Raw genomic sequence first — 16,816 nt, forward strand, 5'->3', positions numbered from 1 at the left:
TCCTCTGCCCATTTTTTAATTGGATTATTTGCTTTTTGTTTGTTGAGGTGCATGAGCTCTTTGTGTATTTTGGATGTCAATCCCTTATTGGATATGCCATTTATGATTATATTCTCCCATACTGTAGGATGCCTTTTTGTTCTACTAATGGTGTCCTTTGCTGTACAGAAGTTTTTAGTTTGATATAGTCCCACCTGTTCATTTTTGCTTTTGTTTCCCTTGCCCGGGGAGATATGTGCATGAAGAAGTTGCTCATGTTTATATTCAAGAGACTTTTGCCTGTATTTTCTTCTAAGAGTTTTATGGTTTCATGACTTACATTCAGGTCTTTGATCCATTTCGAGTGTACTTTTGTGTATGGGGTTAGACAGTGATCCAGTTTCATTCTCTTACATGTAGCTGTCCAGTTTTGCCAACACCAGCTGTAAAGAGGCTGTCATTTCCCCATTGTATATCCATGGCTCCTTTATCATATATTAGTTGACCATATATGCTTGGGTTAATATCTGGACTCTCTATTCTGTTCCACTGCTCTGTGGGTCTGTTCTTTTGCCAGTACCAAATTGTCTTGATTACTGTGGCTTTGTAGTAGAGCTTGAAGTTGGGAAGCAAGATCCCGCCTGCTTTATTTTTCCTTCTCAGGATTGCTTTGGCTATTCAGGGTCCTTTGTGTTTCCATATGAATTTTAGAACTATTTGTTCCAGTTCGTTGAAGAATGCTGTTGATATTTTGATAGGGGTTGCATTGAATCTGTAGATTGCTTTAGGCAGGATGGCCATTTTGACAATATTAATTCTTCCTGCCCAAGAGTATGGGATGAATCTCCATTTATTTGTATTATGGGGGTATTCTTATAATTTTAGATGCTTTAAGACTGAATTTGGTCTTCTTTGGATCTAATTTTTGGGGCCTGAGTTACTAATACCAAAGCCTCTTGTAACTTTTAGTAGCTAGTCTTATTCACCTTGGCCTGAATGATGGGCAAAGCGTGAGAACTGGCTTAGAATATATATTGACTTTTCCACTGAGTAACAAGAGGCTGTGTGGAGAAAACCACCTGGGTGTCCAAGATGACCCATTAGGAAGTAAATACTAGAGATGACACCTATATTTAGTATTATTGTCTTTTCTTTTTGAATTTCTAATTTTGTTTTTGCAATTAAGTGTTTGCTGAAACAGCTGAGAAAACTGTACCTAATTTATTATATTATCATAGCGGTACATGTGTATATGTTATAAAGAAATACACATATTTTGGGGGTGCATCTTCAAACTCTTTTGTTGCTAGTATTGTATTATCAAAAGGGTTTGGTGACCACTGGTTCAGAGCCTTGATACTCAGAGTGTAGTTCAGCAGTATCCCCATCACCTTGGGAACTTGTTACAAATTAAGAATCTCTGATTCCACCTGCTGAATCAGAATTTGCAATTCTACAAGATCCTTAGGTGGAATGAATGCTCCCTAAAGCTTGAGAGGAACTGGCCTAGAGGACAGGGCACTAGAGTCTTGAGTCCTGGTTCTGTTAGCAGCTACTCTGTGAGCCAGAGGAATCTTAGTTTCACCTGTAAAATCTAAGTTATGATAAATAACCACCTCAAAAGTTGTGAGCGTTATAAGTTAATAGATGTAAAGCAACAAGCCTGGTACATAAAAAGTCCTTAATAAATTACTGGATTAGCACAACTGATAGTAAATAATGAAGTGAACCATAACTTCCCATGCACAGAGAGGATAATGGCTTAGGGGATGAGATCAGGTCCTGTCCATATCACCATCTCTGCCCTGTTTGAAGGTTAATTTTCTTTCTTTAATATGGACTTATTATCTATCTACTGTGTGTACTATGCTGTATGATGGGGAGACGGTCATGAGAAAGGTATGATTTCTGGCCTAAGGGGCTCAGGGACCAGTGTGGGAAACAGATGTATTATCAGGTTAATAACAGACTGAAATGGTAGAACAGAAGTGTGAACACAGTAGAGGATGCCCAGAGAATGGGCTACTCACTGATTGGGCATTGGGTAAAGATTCACATGGTGTCATCTTCTGGATTTTATGGGGTGTTTTCTCAGGTAAAAAAATGTGGCAGACCTTTCCTAACAGGAAATAATATGTGCCAAGTCAGGGAAGCTGTAAGAGGTCCTCTTTTGTTGGGAAGGTCAGTGTGGTAAGAAGGGAGAGGTTTTAGGAGGGAATAATAGAAGAAGAGGATAAAGGGAAATTGGGGCCTTTATTTAAAAAGGTCTTATGTGTCCAGTCACAGAATTTTCATTCTATTCTTGAAGAAGTGGACAGCAAGCATAGATAATTTAAGAGTGAGTTTTTGCTTCAGGGATTCCAAACCCCTGGGATTGGTGTAATAGACTTTTTGATTGGGGACATCCACAGAAGGTTATAATGTCTTCAAATCCCAGAAGTCAAAGGTTTCTGTTGTGCCTGTGCTCTCAAAAGAATCCACTGAACACCTTGACTGTTGAATTCACAGCATGATTGGCTGAAACAAATATGGCCAGGGTGGCTTTTGTTAGTAGTGACAATTTCAAGGGCAACATGCGCCAGACACTGTGCCAAGCACTTCAAATGCAATAACTCATGGAATAATTACGAAATTCCTATGGGGTAGATGCCCCAAGTTATCCTCATTTCACAGATCACAGGACTGAAGCTCAGAAGAGTTAAGTACGTTATCCAAAATCACATAGCTAATAAGCAATCAAACTGGTATTTGAATCTCAGTGGTCTCTGAGAGCCATGCTCTTTTCTCTTTATAAGAATAATTCTGTGCTCACCTACTATGCCTCCCTTCAACTTTGGATACCCATCCATCCTCTCCCCAATCCATTCACTCACCCGTCCACTCATCCATTCATGCACCCATCCATCTGTCTATCCTTCCAGTAGAAGCATCTGGTTAAGGATTACTGGTTCTAGAGTCATACTGACTAGAATTCCAAACCAAATGCTTGCTAGCTAGGAGCTTGTTTAAGTTCTATGACTTCTCCATCTGCAACACACAGTTAATAAGGTCTTACTGGGCTGTTGCACAGATTAGATTAGATTGTCTGTGTAACTGTGCTTAGTACAATACCTGGTGTGGAGTAAACATTAGCTATTAGTAATCTTCTTATATTGTAGGTCCTCCATAAGTGTTGGGTGAATGAAATTGTGAAGACAAAACAGAAAGAACATTCCAGGTTATGGGAAAAACTGGGGCAAAGGAACTACCTGAGGCGGAACGTGTGCTTGTGTGTATGCACATACACTTCAAAGGGGTCAAGGGAATTGTCTGTGGTGGGTGAATTCACCCGTGATGTCTTTATTCCTCTAGGTCCTGGCTCTTGTGAGGAAGTGCAGCTTCGCGTCTTGCAGTTCATTAAGGAAACAGAAGAGATTGTCTTGGCTTCCAACAGTTCTTGGTTCCCTCTGGGAGAGAGTTTCCTAGCAGCCAAAGGAATCCAGCTGACCAATGAGGAGCTCGCCCTTCCTCAACTTTCCCCATCCCGGGAGGCTTTCTCAGAGAAGTTTCTGAGTGGGGGCGATGACGCCATTCGTTTGGCAGCTCAGTCTAGTGAGTGCCATGCTCTTCTGGTTTCTTGTGCCATCTCTCTGGGGAAGCAAGAGCTTGAATTACTTCCTCTTCAAAACTTTCCTGCCTTGATTTCCCAAGGCTGATGGGTTCCTGGGAAAGAAAAGGAAAGTGGTTTTGTACACCAGTCAAAGCTGGAATGTGTGCAACTCTCCAATGTGCTCCCAAACCCATCAACAGAACCTTGGGGGGCCAGGGCTCCACCTTTTGTATTGCAGATGGTGTCTGCTGCTCACCAGGAAAGCCTAACACTCATGTGAAAGTGTGGGGGGGCCCCAGTCCCAAATGCTCACACTCCCCTCATGGCCTGTTCTGAAGCTTGCCTCCATTTCCAAGGACCCGGGAACACCCCAAAGCAGGAAGGAGAGGAATCCTCATTACTGAGGAGCTACTGGGTCTCAGGCACCTTCCACACGTGATGTCACCTAGTCCTGAGTGTAACTCCAAAACTCACAACCTGCACAGGACAGAGAAATGTGCTCAGAGAGCAGACGATGCTCTAGCCCATAAGAACAGCTCTACATTACTGGAAACCTAGCCCAGCCAGGGCTAGTGGATCACCAGAGCTTGGCAATCGATCCTCCCAATGTACAGGAGATCGGTGCTGTAATCACTATCTGTGATTCTTCACAAATGTGGAAACTGAGGTTAAGTCACATGCCCAGGTTCCCCCAATAACAAGTGGCAGAGCCTGGATGCTCTGCTGGCGGTTTGGCCTGTGGGCCTCTGTGCCCTGCCCAGATGATCTCTGGGGGGCTGCGCTCAGAGCCCAGTCTGTCTCCTCCCAGAGGCCCTGCTCTTCCTCCACCACCTGCAGCCTGTCTGGTCCCAAGTCCCTCCCAGTTCTCTCATGGACCCCCACCCACTGACAGGGACAAACGGCTCATGGCTTTGCCAGCACGCCCAGGTTCCCGCCCCTTGCAAGATCTCAGCTGATCCCCTATGTGGGGTTCTCTGGGCTTGGTTAGTCTCCAGGGGACGCTGGTGGCAGGGCAGAGAACGCCTGCCCCCACAGGCCAGAGCCCTGCCGTCCGGTCCTGGGTCCTGGGAGGTGTGCTGCCACCCAGAAGCCGTTTCAGTTGTTTGTTCTCTTAACCCGCCATGAGAACCTCCCCAGCGCCGTCTTGTCCTGCCTCTGCCCCTCACCTGTCATTTGCCTTTGGAGGACAAAGCACCTTGTTTTACCCCCCTTTATATTCTGGGCCTGGCAGCGCGCCTGACAAGTGGGAGTCCAGTAAATGCTGGTTAATCCTCCTTGTCGCTTCCTCCCTCCCTTTCTTTCTCTTCCATCCCCTCTGTGCCCCACAGGCTGAGGCACTTTTTTTCTCTGTTCCTCAGAAACTTGGGGACTTCTGCTTTTGGCAAGAAACCAATTACTTTCAATTGTGTGCACGGACAAGATCTAATGTGATCAGAGAGGGGAGTGGGCCACTTTGTTGTGGAGTTGTGACCACTTGTGTAGGGTGGGAACTGTGAGGACAGGGCAGAAAGTTGTTGGTGCACATCGATCTGCCCCCTGAATGGCACGGTGACCTGTCCGGAAGATGGGCTGAGGTGATGCCCTCCACCCAGCCACTCTCTCCCACCTGGCACGTCCGAGGCTGCAGCAGGAAAAGGAAGTGTCTATGAGAGGGACCAGGGGTGCCCAGTTTGCTCCGAATCCCTCCATGGGAAGGGGTGTCTCTGCTGTTGCAGAGGAGGGGATCCTGGAGAGTCAAAAGAGACGGAAGCCCTCAAAGTGTCTTTGGCCTACGTAATGTGGCCACCATGTCCGTGGGCCTAGTGAGGGTGAGGGAGCACAGGCACGTCGCTGGGCCTGCCATGAGCTTGGTGTTCAAGCTCTTCTGATGCAGCACACTTCACCTGTGAGTCTGTGTTAGGGCCATTTCACAGCGGGGGACACAGGCTCAGAGAGGGCTTGTCACAGTGGTGAGTCCCCAAGTGCCTTCAGACCAGCCCCCAAGGGCAGCCGGACCACCCTTTCCCCAGTCCCCAGGCCTGGAACACTCTCCCTAACCTTGACCCAAGGTTCGTGCTCCTTGAGGCCTAGATGGAGACAGGCAGCTGAGAGTGGGAAGGGGCCCTAGGTTCCCCCGCAGCCCCACACCTGCTCCCTGGGTAGTTTCAACGTCCATCTCATATCTGTTTTCCAGCATAGCCTTACTTCTGAGGTTTGGACCCACTTTACACCTCAAGGGTGATGTTCCCTCTGAAGGCACTTCTTGACCTAATCAGCTCTTTACGAAAGTTACGGGGCAAAGACTATGACTCCTTCAAACTGCAGCCTACATTTTTATTTTTAAAGCATAATCTGCTTACCCACTGTTTAGGCATCCTTTTCATACTTTGGGTAGAAATTCTTGCCACCCCAATAAGAAGTCCTCCTTATGCTGGAAATGGAACAGGGACATGCTTGGTTCTCAACGACGAAGCCCACATGGCCGGGATTTTCCAGGCCTGGCGCTCACATGTCTGCCCGTCTCTCTCCAGCCTTCGACTTCTATCAGAGACGTGTTCACTTCCTCCGGGGTGATTCAGCACCAGCTACAGGAGCAGCCCTTCTGTGGTCCAGCCCCTACGTGCCACAGTGTGACGTGTTTGGAGGTTGGGAGCCCAGGCAGTGCCATGCCAGGACTGGTGAGGGGGCAGCATCCTTGGGAAGCTGAGGGGTGGCCCTCCTTTTCATTTAGGGGAAAGAGCTTGGCATAAGGGGCAAGTGAACTGGACTCTAGGTCCTTCTTTGGCAACTGGTAGCACATCCCTTAATTTCTCTGGCCTTTGGATTTCTCATCTGTAGAATGGGAGCAGTGACCTTCTATGAGCCTGAAGGCCAAGTGAGTGGTTGCTGGGGGGATTGGGCCTGTGGTTGTGGACAATGTCAGGTAGAGGGGACAGATGGCAGGACCTTTGCTGGCACTGCTGTGAATGCAAAAAAGGACAGGACACAGGGGAGTAGGGGTGGGGAGGCAAGTGCACCTCCTGAACTCCTGGCCTGTGGCTCTTTCCCAGGACACTGCTGGTGTGTGGACAGGAGTGGAGAGTACGTCCCTGGCTCGCTGACTGCCCGCTCCGCACAGGTCCCCCAGTGTAAGTAAAGCCCGCGGAACTCTACCGCTTGGCCCCAGTGCTGGGCACTCTATACTGGGGGGTGCCAGCTGTTGTTACCCCCAAGTACCTTCAGACCAGGCCCCAAGGGCAACCAGACCACCTTTTCCCAAGTCCTCATGCTTGGAACACTCTCCCTAACCTTGACCCAAGGTTCATGCTCCTCGAGGCCTAGATGGAGACAGGCAGCTGAGAGTGGGAACGGGCTCTCAGTTCCCCCCAGCCCCGCGCCTGCTCCCCAGGCAGTTATAACATCTCACATCTGTTCTCCGGCATAGCCTCACTTCTGAGGTTTGGACCCACTTGACACCTCAAGGATGATACAGCCCACATGGGTCTTTGGCCCTGAACCTCTGCCTGCTTCTCCTCTGAGCTTCCAGCTATCTATGCAGGGCACCTCCATCTATCCAGATGCTCAGCTCTGAAACTGTGGGCCACCCTGGCTGCCCACGTCCCGCAGCACCCACTGCCTCTCTGAGGGCTCCCTTCTCTCTCCCCAGGCCCCACCACCTGTGAGAAATCTCGAGCCAATGGGCTGCTTTCCAGCTGGAAACAGGCTGGATCCCAAGGAAATCCATCTCCAAAAGACTTGTTCATCCCAACCTGCACTGAGGTAAGGTTCTGAAAGCCCATGAAGAGTTTGAGGAGGAAAGCCAGAACTTTCTCCTAAAGGCTGAGGATGATTTGTCTAGTTTTTGATAAATTTGTTTTAGTTACAAACTCACCGGAAGTTGTAGGTCCGGGTTTTTGTCCTCACTCTGGCCAACCCAGGCTGTGTGACCTTGTGTAAGTACCTTACCTTCTCGGTGCTCCATTTGCTTTATGGTATGCCAAGATGAGGCCGTATTTTTATCCTGCCCAGTACTAAGATTGTTTTGAGGCCCCAAGGAAATATCTTCCATGCAAACTGAAAGATAATCTACAAATGTACAGGTGCTGCCGTGCCTTTCCTAAAGTCCTTTTGGCCACGTTGCTAGCCCTGTTTCTTAACATAAATGGAATACATCATACTATAACCCTTGCCAGCTACCTGGATGATTGTAATACCCGAGGGCCCATGGAGAAGGAAAGGTAAAAACCAGAGCCTCTGGCAGAGGGAAAGTGATTCCGAGCTGCTCTCAGAGGCCCTGCAGTTGGGTGCCTTCCCGACCTGGCTCCCATATGGAGGAGCTCAGATGCCAGGTGCCAGGACCTGAGATTCCCACCGACCAGACTGGATGGCTATGTCTTGACCCAGCTCCTCAGGAAAGGTAGTTGATGGCTAGAATATTCTCAATTGTAAAGCTTTATCCCATGAAATATTCACAAACCTTTGCTTGGATTTGAGTCTTAACTGTGTAGCTTACAAGCTGTGTAACCAGGGGCATGTCACTGGCCTTCCCTGGGCCCCTCTGTGCAGACTGAGGAGAATATGGTCCCTACTCCTAGGGATTGACTCCACCCCGGGGGTGCAGGGTGCTTAACACAGGGTGAGCTTTATGGTCAGGCTTCTCGTGAATGTCAGGTGTGACTATTATTGTTGTGTCTTGTCTACAAACAAGTCACAGCAGAGTATGAAATAAACAAGTGGTCAGAAAAAAACCTCAAGGACGCACAGTGACGGCCAGGGAGCTCGGAGGTGGCTGCTTTCCTCTAGCAGTTAGTGAACAAGCAAAGCCCTGTTTGTTCTTGAGGTTTTCTGTTACAGATGTAGGAGAGAGGACATGTTCCACCGTCAAGAGTTCCTAGAAGGAATGCGTTCAAGCCTCAATCTAGTCCCACCTCTTCTTCATAAGATGGGGCAACTGAGGCTCAGAGAACTGAAGGGCCCTCCCCAGCCGACCCAGGACAAGCTGGGGAGAGGGGCCCCAGCCGGACACATGGTCTGGGTAGCTGCCTTGTACTGTTTTCTTTATTCTCTGTTACACATGCTAAGGGCTCCCTTTCTCCTAGGGATGCTTGTTGAAAATCATTTCTGGAATTGGGAAGCTCAGTTTGGGAGAGTGCTGGGGCTTTGGGCTTTGGGGCTAGGTGGGTTTTGGCCTTGGCTGTCTCTGCCATTCCCAGCCCATGGGGTTGCTGCTCTGTCGCTTTCCTCTCTGACTCAGCCTCAGTTTTTCCTGTTATAACCATCAATTCCAATTATACGTGTCAAGGATCTGGGACATGATGGGGCCGCCTCTCCATCTACCCCCTCCCTTTGGAGAAGCCATCACCAGGAGTTTTGAAAAGGACATTTGACATCTGCCCACTGACCTGTGGGCTGCAAAAGCGTTTTCCTGGCTGACATGACCGACTTTGTCTCAGACAGGAGAGTTTGCCCGGCTGCAGGCGTCGGAGGCTGGCATGTGGTGTGTGGACCCGGTCACGGGAGAGGGCATACCTCCTGGTACAAATGGCAGCGCCCAGTGTGAGTGGTCGCCCCCTGCTCAGCCTCCCAACCCCTCCTGTGAGCCCTGGTTGTGGAGCCTGGGTGCTGGCTTCCTGTCCCTGAAGCTGTGGGAGCCTCTACCCTCACTATGCCTCAGTTTTCTCATCTGTAAGATAGGAGCAGCATCCCTAAATGGGGTCCTGAGAGAGACCCTTGGGCCAGGGAGCAGGACTGTGCTTTGCAGCTGAAGTGGGCGCCAGCACTGGTCACTATGAAACTGCGTGCTGCTGCTTTTGGGGGTGACCAGCTGTACAGCACTGATGCTACAGCAGGGCCCCCACCTTGTCCTCAGCTTCCAGCCCGGCCCTGCAATCTGGTTTCCATGGTGAAGCCGAAACGATGCCCCTAAAGTGCAAATGTGCTGATGTCCCTCTGCCTGAAAAGCCATCGTCCCTCCACAGGCCCTTAGGGCCAGGCCCACCCTCCTCGCCACGGCTCTGCGGCCCCTGCAGAGGGCCTGTATGTCTGGCCCTTGTATGTCTTTTGCTTCTCTTGTGTCTCTGTCTCTCACTCTTTAGGATCCAAGTGCAATAAACTACATCCAGACTTTTCAGGAGGGCAAGGCCTTCAGGAGTTCTGATTCAGCCCCTGTAGTACTAGTACTTCCTCCCTACACCCACCTGATAATTCTTACTCAGACCATACACCACTCCCTCCAGGAAGTCTTCCAGGCTCTCTCTTCCATAGCTGAGTTCACTACCTTTCTATGGGCTCCTAACTGTCCTGCACATCTCCTATTGTCTTCCTTGTCACTCTAAGCTATCCTTTCTCGCTTCTTAAATCTCCTAGAAGTCTCTAAGATCCTTGAGGGCATGCAGTGTGTGTGTGTGTGTGTGTGTGTGTGTGTGTGTGTGTGTGTGTGTGTAATACAGAGCTGATCAGCCCCACTCTTTGCTCTGTCCTAGTTCAATGCCCCATTGGGGAGGGAGCCCATACTAGGTGGGGTTCCCTGCAGGTGGTTGACAGGTGGGTGGTGGCAAGGGCTGTGGCCGCGATAGCGGCCAAGCCCATCTGTCTGGTCTTTGTATCAAGGCCCAAGCCTCTGTGAAGCGCTCCAGAGTGGAGTCCTCCCCAGAAGAGCTAGCCCAGGCTACACCCCAGCCTGCAGGGCAGAGGACAGCGGCTTTTCCCCGGAGCAATGTGACCTGGCCCAGGGCAGCTGCTGGTGTGTTCTGGACGGCGGAGAGGAGGTGCCTGGGACCCGTGTGGCTGGGAGCCAGCCAGCCTGTGAGAGTAAGATGTGCCCCTGGAGGGGCCCCCGGGGCTGGGGTAGGGGGATGCTCATCTTTCCTTTGCTCAGGATAGGGGGACCCCAAAGGCACCAAGACTGGGGGGAGGATGGGAGGGGGAAGGGGAAAGAGTGTGAGGGCTATGGTTGCAGTTGATCCCCGTGGTGTTGAGATGTGTATCTCCTTCCTAACAATGCTCAGCCCTGGAGTGAAAATCAAGGAGAGACTGTGCAGGGATCCCCACAGCTGGGACCCCAGGAAGCCCGGGCGCTGGCCAGGAGGGGGGTTCTGGGTCTTGGTCACCCCATCCTCGAGGTGGGGAGGGGCCTGATAACAGTATCTCAGTAGGGGCCGGGGTGGGGGGTGGGGTCCCTCCCGTGGGGTCCCTCCCAGCTGGGCAGCTTCAGGAGTGGGTGGAGGCGTCGATTTGTTAATTTTTATTTCTAGTTAAAAAAACTGTTTGGATATTAAGTATTGAAATATATGTCATATATATATTAGAATTTTGAAGTACATTATTACATATTAATATATTATTTATCAATGACTTTTTTTAAATTTCTCCTGTACACTCAAATCACAGGACATGATATTCATTTTACAGTTTATGTGAGCAAGTAGGTTGAATTTCCTATCTGTGAACTTCCTTTCAGGACAATAAACAAGGACATTGCAAAATATTTATTACAGTTGGGGTATTGGATCTGGTGGGTTGAAAATACTGCAGTAAGTGATTCTGATTTTATTGCAGTTACTTTTCTTTTGCTGTCCTTGTTGTATTGCTTTATTTAAAAATGTTGCAGTCTCGAAACAATTAATTTGGCATTGCTGAGACATTTAATTAGGTCTAGAGATTTATAGGTAAAAAGAGAATTTTTGTATATTTGTAAATTTATATTTACATTTAATGAGCAAGAAGGAGCCTTCAAAGGAGGGGTGGGCAGGTAAAGCTGCCCTCCGCGGAGGCTCCTTTGCTTTGTCCACTTCCTCTCCTGCTCCTGACTGGGGGTGCCCCAGGCTCTCCCCACAGGCCTGTTCTCCCAGCCCCTGCCTGCCCTGCTGTGCATGGGGCCTGCTTCCAGGTGGGACCCTGTCACCATCCAATCACTGTGGCCCTCAGCAGCCTCCTCGCAGGCAACACAGTAGGTGCTCGATGGATGTTTTTAAGTGGAGTTCCCTGCCCTGTGCTCTCAGGAGGAGGGCAGCATCAGCCTCAGGGCTGGATACAATCAGCCTTCAACTTCCAGGGCGTCTAAGATGTGGGAGCCAGGGAACAGACTGCCATGTCTCTGTCAGGAGCAGGTCTGGCAGCACAGCTCTCTCAGGGCTGGGAAGACCCAGTGTGACTCGGCCCTCAGGATTCCATGATAATAGCTCATGTGTGCAGAGAGCTACCTGTTAAAAGTGCCTTTTACATCCTTTACCCCATTTTTGCCTCCCAACGATTCAGGAAAATAGATGGAACAGCCTGTCTCCCCATTTTACAGATGGCAAAACTGGGGCTCACAGAGATTCATTAACATTTCCAAAGTCACCCAGCCTGGCAAGTGGAACAGCTGGCATTAACATGAGTCCCCCAAAGGCACTTCCTCCTGCCTTACTGTGGGGTGTGGTGGAGAAAGCTCAGATGTGGGGCCAGACAGGCTTACTTGAATGTCAACCCTGCCACTTCCTTGCTGGGTGGCCTTGGGCTAGTCCCTTAACCTCCCTGGACCTCAGTTTCCTACTCTGTGAAATGGGCATGGAGAATTATATCTAGATTTTGGAGTCATTGTTAGGATTAATTCAAAATAGTCTCTGTAAACTGCTTAGCCTGGTGCTCAGAATGCACTCTGGGGACATGCCTGTCTCCCCACTTGCTGCCGTAGGACTTAGGTCAGAGAAGTTAGCCTCCCCATGCCTCAGTGTCCTCCCCGTGGGCTGAGGGTGGCAGGAGTCTTGCCTCACAGGGTCACAGTAAAGATGAAGTCAGATCCTGGGAGGCATGTGGGCCAGACCAGGCCCATGGCGCGTGAGCTCTCCCACAAGGGCCGGAAGCCAGGCCTGGTTTCCAGTCTAAGTTCCAGCTTGTGCCCCTAAGTAAGCCACTGTGCTCCTCTGAGCCTCCACCTTCCCCATCTCTTCCTCATGGCGATAATGGTTCCACTTTGGAAGCACTGCATGAGATCAAAAGGGGATGTGCCCACTCCAGAGCTGGCCCATGGTGGGTCTTTGGTTCATTTCGGTTGCTGCACTTCTCCTTCCTCCCCTCAGGCCCTTGGTTTCCCACAGCCATGCCCATATGCTGAGCACACTGGTGGAGCCCATGGGCTCTGGGGCCAGAAGGATGAGGGTCAGGCCCCAGCTTTGCCATATACTAGCCCTCTGATCATGCAAGGTGTTTCCCCCCAGTGTGCCTCAGTATTGGCATCTGTGAAATGGGGTAACGGGGCCGACTCCCCCCTCCCCCACAGCACTGTGGGAAGAATTAAATGAGCCGATATTAGTAAGACTCACACAGGGTACCTGGCACATACAAAGTGCCACACAGTTTAAAAACATAGTTTTAAAATAAATGCTCCCCTTTAGAGATACGGTTTTGGAGGTTCAGATGATGAAGGGTCCTCCCTGTCCCTGCTCAGGTTTGAGCCCACATGTAGGTCAAGCTGGGGATCCTGCACGAGTCCTCAGAGGGGCCCAGCTGAGTCACTGCGGGAAGTCACAAAGGGCAGAGGAAGGAGCAGGGGCTTGAGGTGCTCTTGGAAGCCCAGGCCCCAGCCTCTGCTCTGACCCACGTGAATGGGGGACTCGGCCTCATCAGCCTCAGGGACTTAGGCCACACCACGGTGGCCTTGCTGATGGGTGTCTGAGGACCTTCGCAGGTCCTCGGCTCCTGGCGGTTCTGCCTCTGTCCGATGCCCACAACCTCCCCTCCAGTGCTGGGGCCACCTTTGCTGTTGGAGGTGCCAGGAATCTTTGCTGCCTGCCTAGAGGTGGAGCGTGGAGGTTGTGCGGGATGGATCGCTCAGCACGGAGGGGTCCGTGGGCTCTCCATGCAGCCCGAAGGCAGCAGGAGGGCTGGACTCTTGGAGACATCAAGAGCCCCTGTAGCACCAGTGCTGAGGGCCCTGGAAAGGGTATGCAAGCAACCAGGGCGCACAGAGGAAGGCTGTCTGCCCTTCTCCAAACGGTATTCCACTAAAGAGAGCATGGTCTTTGCCTTCGGGGGTAATGCTTAGATTCAAAGGGCCTGTGCTCAAATCTGGGCTCTGCCTTTCCAAATCCTCAAAACTCAGTTTCTTTATCTGCTAAGGGGGTGATAGTCTTAGTGCTGCCTACTTCAGAGGGTGATTGTGAGTAAGTTACAATTCAGTGTTGATCATGCCAGGGTGTCACCAACTCTACAATTCATGGTAAATATCAGTTATTATTTCTATTGGAAGTTCTTCCTTATAGTGCACTAAATGCTATTTCATTGTTCTGAAAATGTTGATTTACATGCTAAAATTTCCAACACAGGTAATAACACATTACTCTTATTGTTAATAATAATAATGACTAACACTGATGATCCTTTATTGTGTGCAAGGAACTCCTCTAAGCTCTTTTCGTGCCTTAGTTCATTCTGATTCACCCCATCCCTGGGAGGCGGGCATCATTGCCATCCTTGCCATTTTATGGGTGAGCAAACTGAGTCCCAGAGAAGTGAGCTAACTTGATCTAGGGTGCACAACTACCGAATGATCGGGCCAGGACTCAAACCGCAGTAGGCTGGCCCCAGAGCCCACAGGCTGACTCTCCCCACCCCTACGTACACATGGTACTTGGTAAATGCCAGCTCAGTAAGTCCACTGCAAATTGTGGTGCACAATCTTGGCTGAAGGCCATCCTTCTTATTAGATCGGAGCCTGAGCTGCACCCCAGAGGTCCGGATGGGTCATTCTCCATCTGTGAGGCCCCCATTCCCCTTGGAGTGCACATCAATTGCAGGTCTTAAAGCAAGGCTGTGCCCAAGAATCAGATAACTAACTAAAACTGTAGCCAGGTGTGAAATAGTCACACCGAGTGTCTGTTCTTTAATTTACTCACCCACTTATTTAATACGTATTCTTGGAGCTCCCTGGCCACCAGCATATCCTTTTCAGAGCCCTCAACACTGGTGTTATAACGGCTTGTTGATGTCTCTAAGAGTCCAGCCCTACTGCTCCCTTAGACAGAGATCTTGTGGCCACACAGTAAAGCCAGGGGGGCCCAGGGAGGACCCCACCCCTCTGTGCTGAGCTATCCATCCTGCACAGCTCCTTATGTCCCCGAGCCTCCATGTTCCACCTCTAGGCAGGCAGTAGAGATCCCCGGTACTTCCTAGAACAAGGTGGCCCAATGTTCTGGTCAGCATTGTGCCATGGCCTGAGTGACCAGGGGAAAGGCACCCTCTTTCCTGCTGTGGCTCAGTCCTAGTGGGGAGACCAACATGCAGATGGTCAGGACCTTGAACAATTGATACCAGGGAGGTCTCTGCTAAGAGACCTGAGGACTTGGAGCAAGGAGACCTAAGTGTCCTGGGAGAACCACAGAAGGCATTAGAAAGTTAGGGATGTGAGTGGAAAATGAAGGGTCAGAAAGGAATCTTCCAGCAGATGAGCAGGCAGAGAGAAGCGGATGTGGCTGTGCAAGCAAGGTTGTTCAGGGAATGACAGGCACGCCTGGGCCAGAGGAGATGAGAGTGAGAAGGACTGGGTCAGCAGGCACACAGGAGAATTGAAAACCTGTGTCCTGCTCCATTATAATCTCTTCCCCAGCAGCGGGGACTGTGCAGACGTATGAGGAGAAAGGCAGGCGATGGGCCTCAGCTGCAGGGAGCCTCGTGCAGAAACTTCAGTAGCAGTTCAGAGTAAAGATGATAAACTTCTAAATGAAGGAAGCACGGTGGGGATGAGGAGAGGCTGAGAAGGGGCGAGCCGCAGCCTGGGCTGATGCTAGGGCAGAGGAGGTGGGCCATCTGGGGTGGCCACTGGGACCACCAGGTGCTTGGGGGTGCCACGTGTTGACCTTGGGGCTAAGGAGCAGCTGCAGGCCTGGGCAGCACATGACAAGTTCTGACATGCTGGCTTCGTGGGGAAGGCCAGTGGGTAACTGGATTTAGAGATGGGAAGAAACTCAATAGGGTCTGAGCTGGAGATGAAGATACAAGAGTCATCCATGCTCAGGTGTTCATGAAAAGTGAGAGAGGGTGCACTCACCCAAGAAGAAGGTGACAGGTAGGGAAGCCGACCAGGCCAGCACCCAGCGGCCCGCGCATCCTGGGTGCCGGGCAGAGGCCGCAGTTGCCCCTCTCCTTCTCTAGGCCCACAGTGCACCCTGCCGTTCCGCATGCCAGATGTGGCTGGTGGAGTGATCCTGTGCGAGCGAGCATCAGGCCCAGGCGGGGCGGCCGTCCAGCAGTGCCAGCTGCGGTGCCGCCAGGGCCACTGGAGCGCCTTCTCGCCTGGGCCGCTGGTGTGCAGCCTCGAGACTAGACGCTGGGAGTCACAGCCGCCTCAGCCCCAGGCCTGCCAGAGTGAGTACCCTTGGGAAAGTCTGCCCAGCAACCGCTCCCTCCCAGGGCTCAGGGCCGGGGGCCTTCCTCTTCCCAGCTGCGTGCATTGTTTCCAGACAGCCAGGGCATCATGGCAGCAAGAGCAGGGGAAAGGGCCCACAGGTGTTCTCTTCTAGCAGGAGCAGGGGTTAAGCTTTCTCTGTGGCTTCTCTTGCGGTGTCTGCTCCTTGGGAAAACTGTCAGTATTTCAGGCTCTTCTGGCATCTTGGATAGGAATTTAAGAGGAAGAGGAAGGGACTCCAGTGGCCAGATTGATTACACTGGTGTCGCCGAGCTCCGAGCTGCTTGTTTGGCCTCTGAGAGGCACAGTAACACACCGGCCTCTCCAGGAGGCCCATCTGGAGACACAGGCTAATGCCTGACAGAGTCAGGCCACACCCTGCCCCAGGGTGGGGGGCGTCTGCCTCGTGACTGTGGGCCTGTGCCCTGCTTAAGTGTTGGCAGAGCCCTTTTCTTCTGCTTTCACACTGAGCCCACTTCCACACGCACATAAGCGTGAGGCAGCACTGGGCTCCGACTGCATCTGCCTTGGCAACGGCCATCCACGGTTACAGCCAGACAGGGCAGGGGCGGATGCTGGGACCTGGCACCGGGTCCACCCAGTGCACTGGGAGGGGTGTCCACTAGAGAGACAGGTCCTAGACTGACTGCCACAGGGCCCTGGGTGGCTGGCAGAGTGTCAAAGGACTGTTGTAAAGCATTCTGGAATAGAGAATTATACCCAGAAGTTCAAAATATGATTTGGACAAATAAATGGCCTGTTTTCCTGACTATGACCTAGTAGCTTAAGCTGAAATGAAGACCAGTCTGGTCACAATTAGATCTAGATCAAGGGACTTGGGAGAAGAGTGGTGTGGGTCTTGAGCTCCTGATGTTGAATGCAGGGCCACTGTGTATGACTGAGCAGGT

The 16,816-nt window shown here is 50.9% G+C and overlaps 1 protein-coding gene across 1 annotated transcript in view; it reads left to right on the top strand.

Moving 5' to 3' along the window:
* The window catches only part of TG (thyroglobulin), a 241,004-nt gene that overhangs the window by 20,429 nt on the left and 203,759 nt on the right, over positions 1-16,816 (top strand). The window contains exons 11-17 of the mRNA XM_073230159.1: positions 3,331-3,570; positions 6,079-6,225; positions 6,598-6,675; positions 7,194-7,306; positions 8,980-9,082; positions 10,136-10,336; positions 15,656-15,868. Of these exons, the coding sequence (XP_073086260.1) occupies positions 3,331-3,570; positions 6,079-6,225; positions 6,598-6,675; positions 7,194-7,306; positions 8,980-9,082; positions 10,136-10,336; positions 15,656-15,868 (1,095 nt within the window). The remainder of the gene's footprint in view (positions 1-3,330; positions 3,571-6,078; positions 6,226-6,597; positions 6,676-7,193; positions 7,307-8,979; positions 9,083-10,135; positions 10,337-15,655; positions 15,869-16,816) is intronic.

This window comes from Manis javanica, chromosome 2 (genome assembly GCF_040802235.1).
Source record: "Manis javanica isolate MJ-LG chromosome 2, MJ_LKY, whole genome shotgun sequence".
NCBI classification, from domain to species: Eukaryota; Metazoa; Chordata; class Mammalia; order Pholidota; family Manidae; genus Manis; species Manis javanica.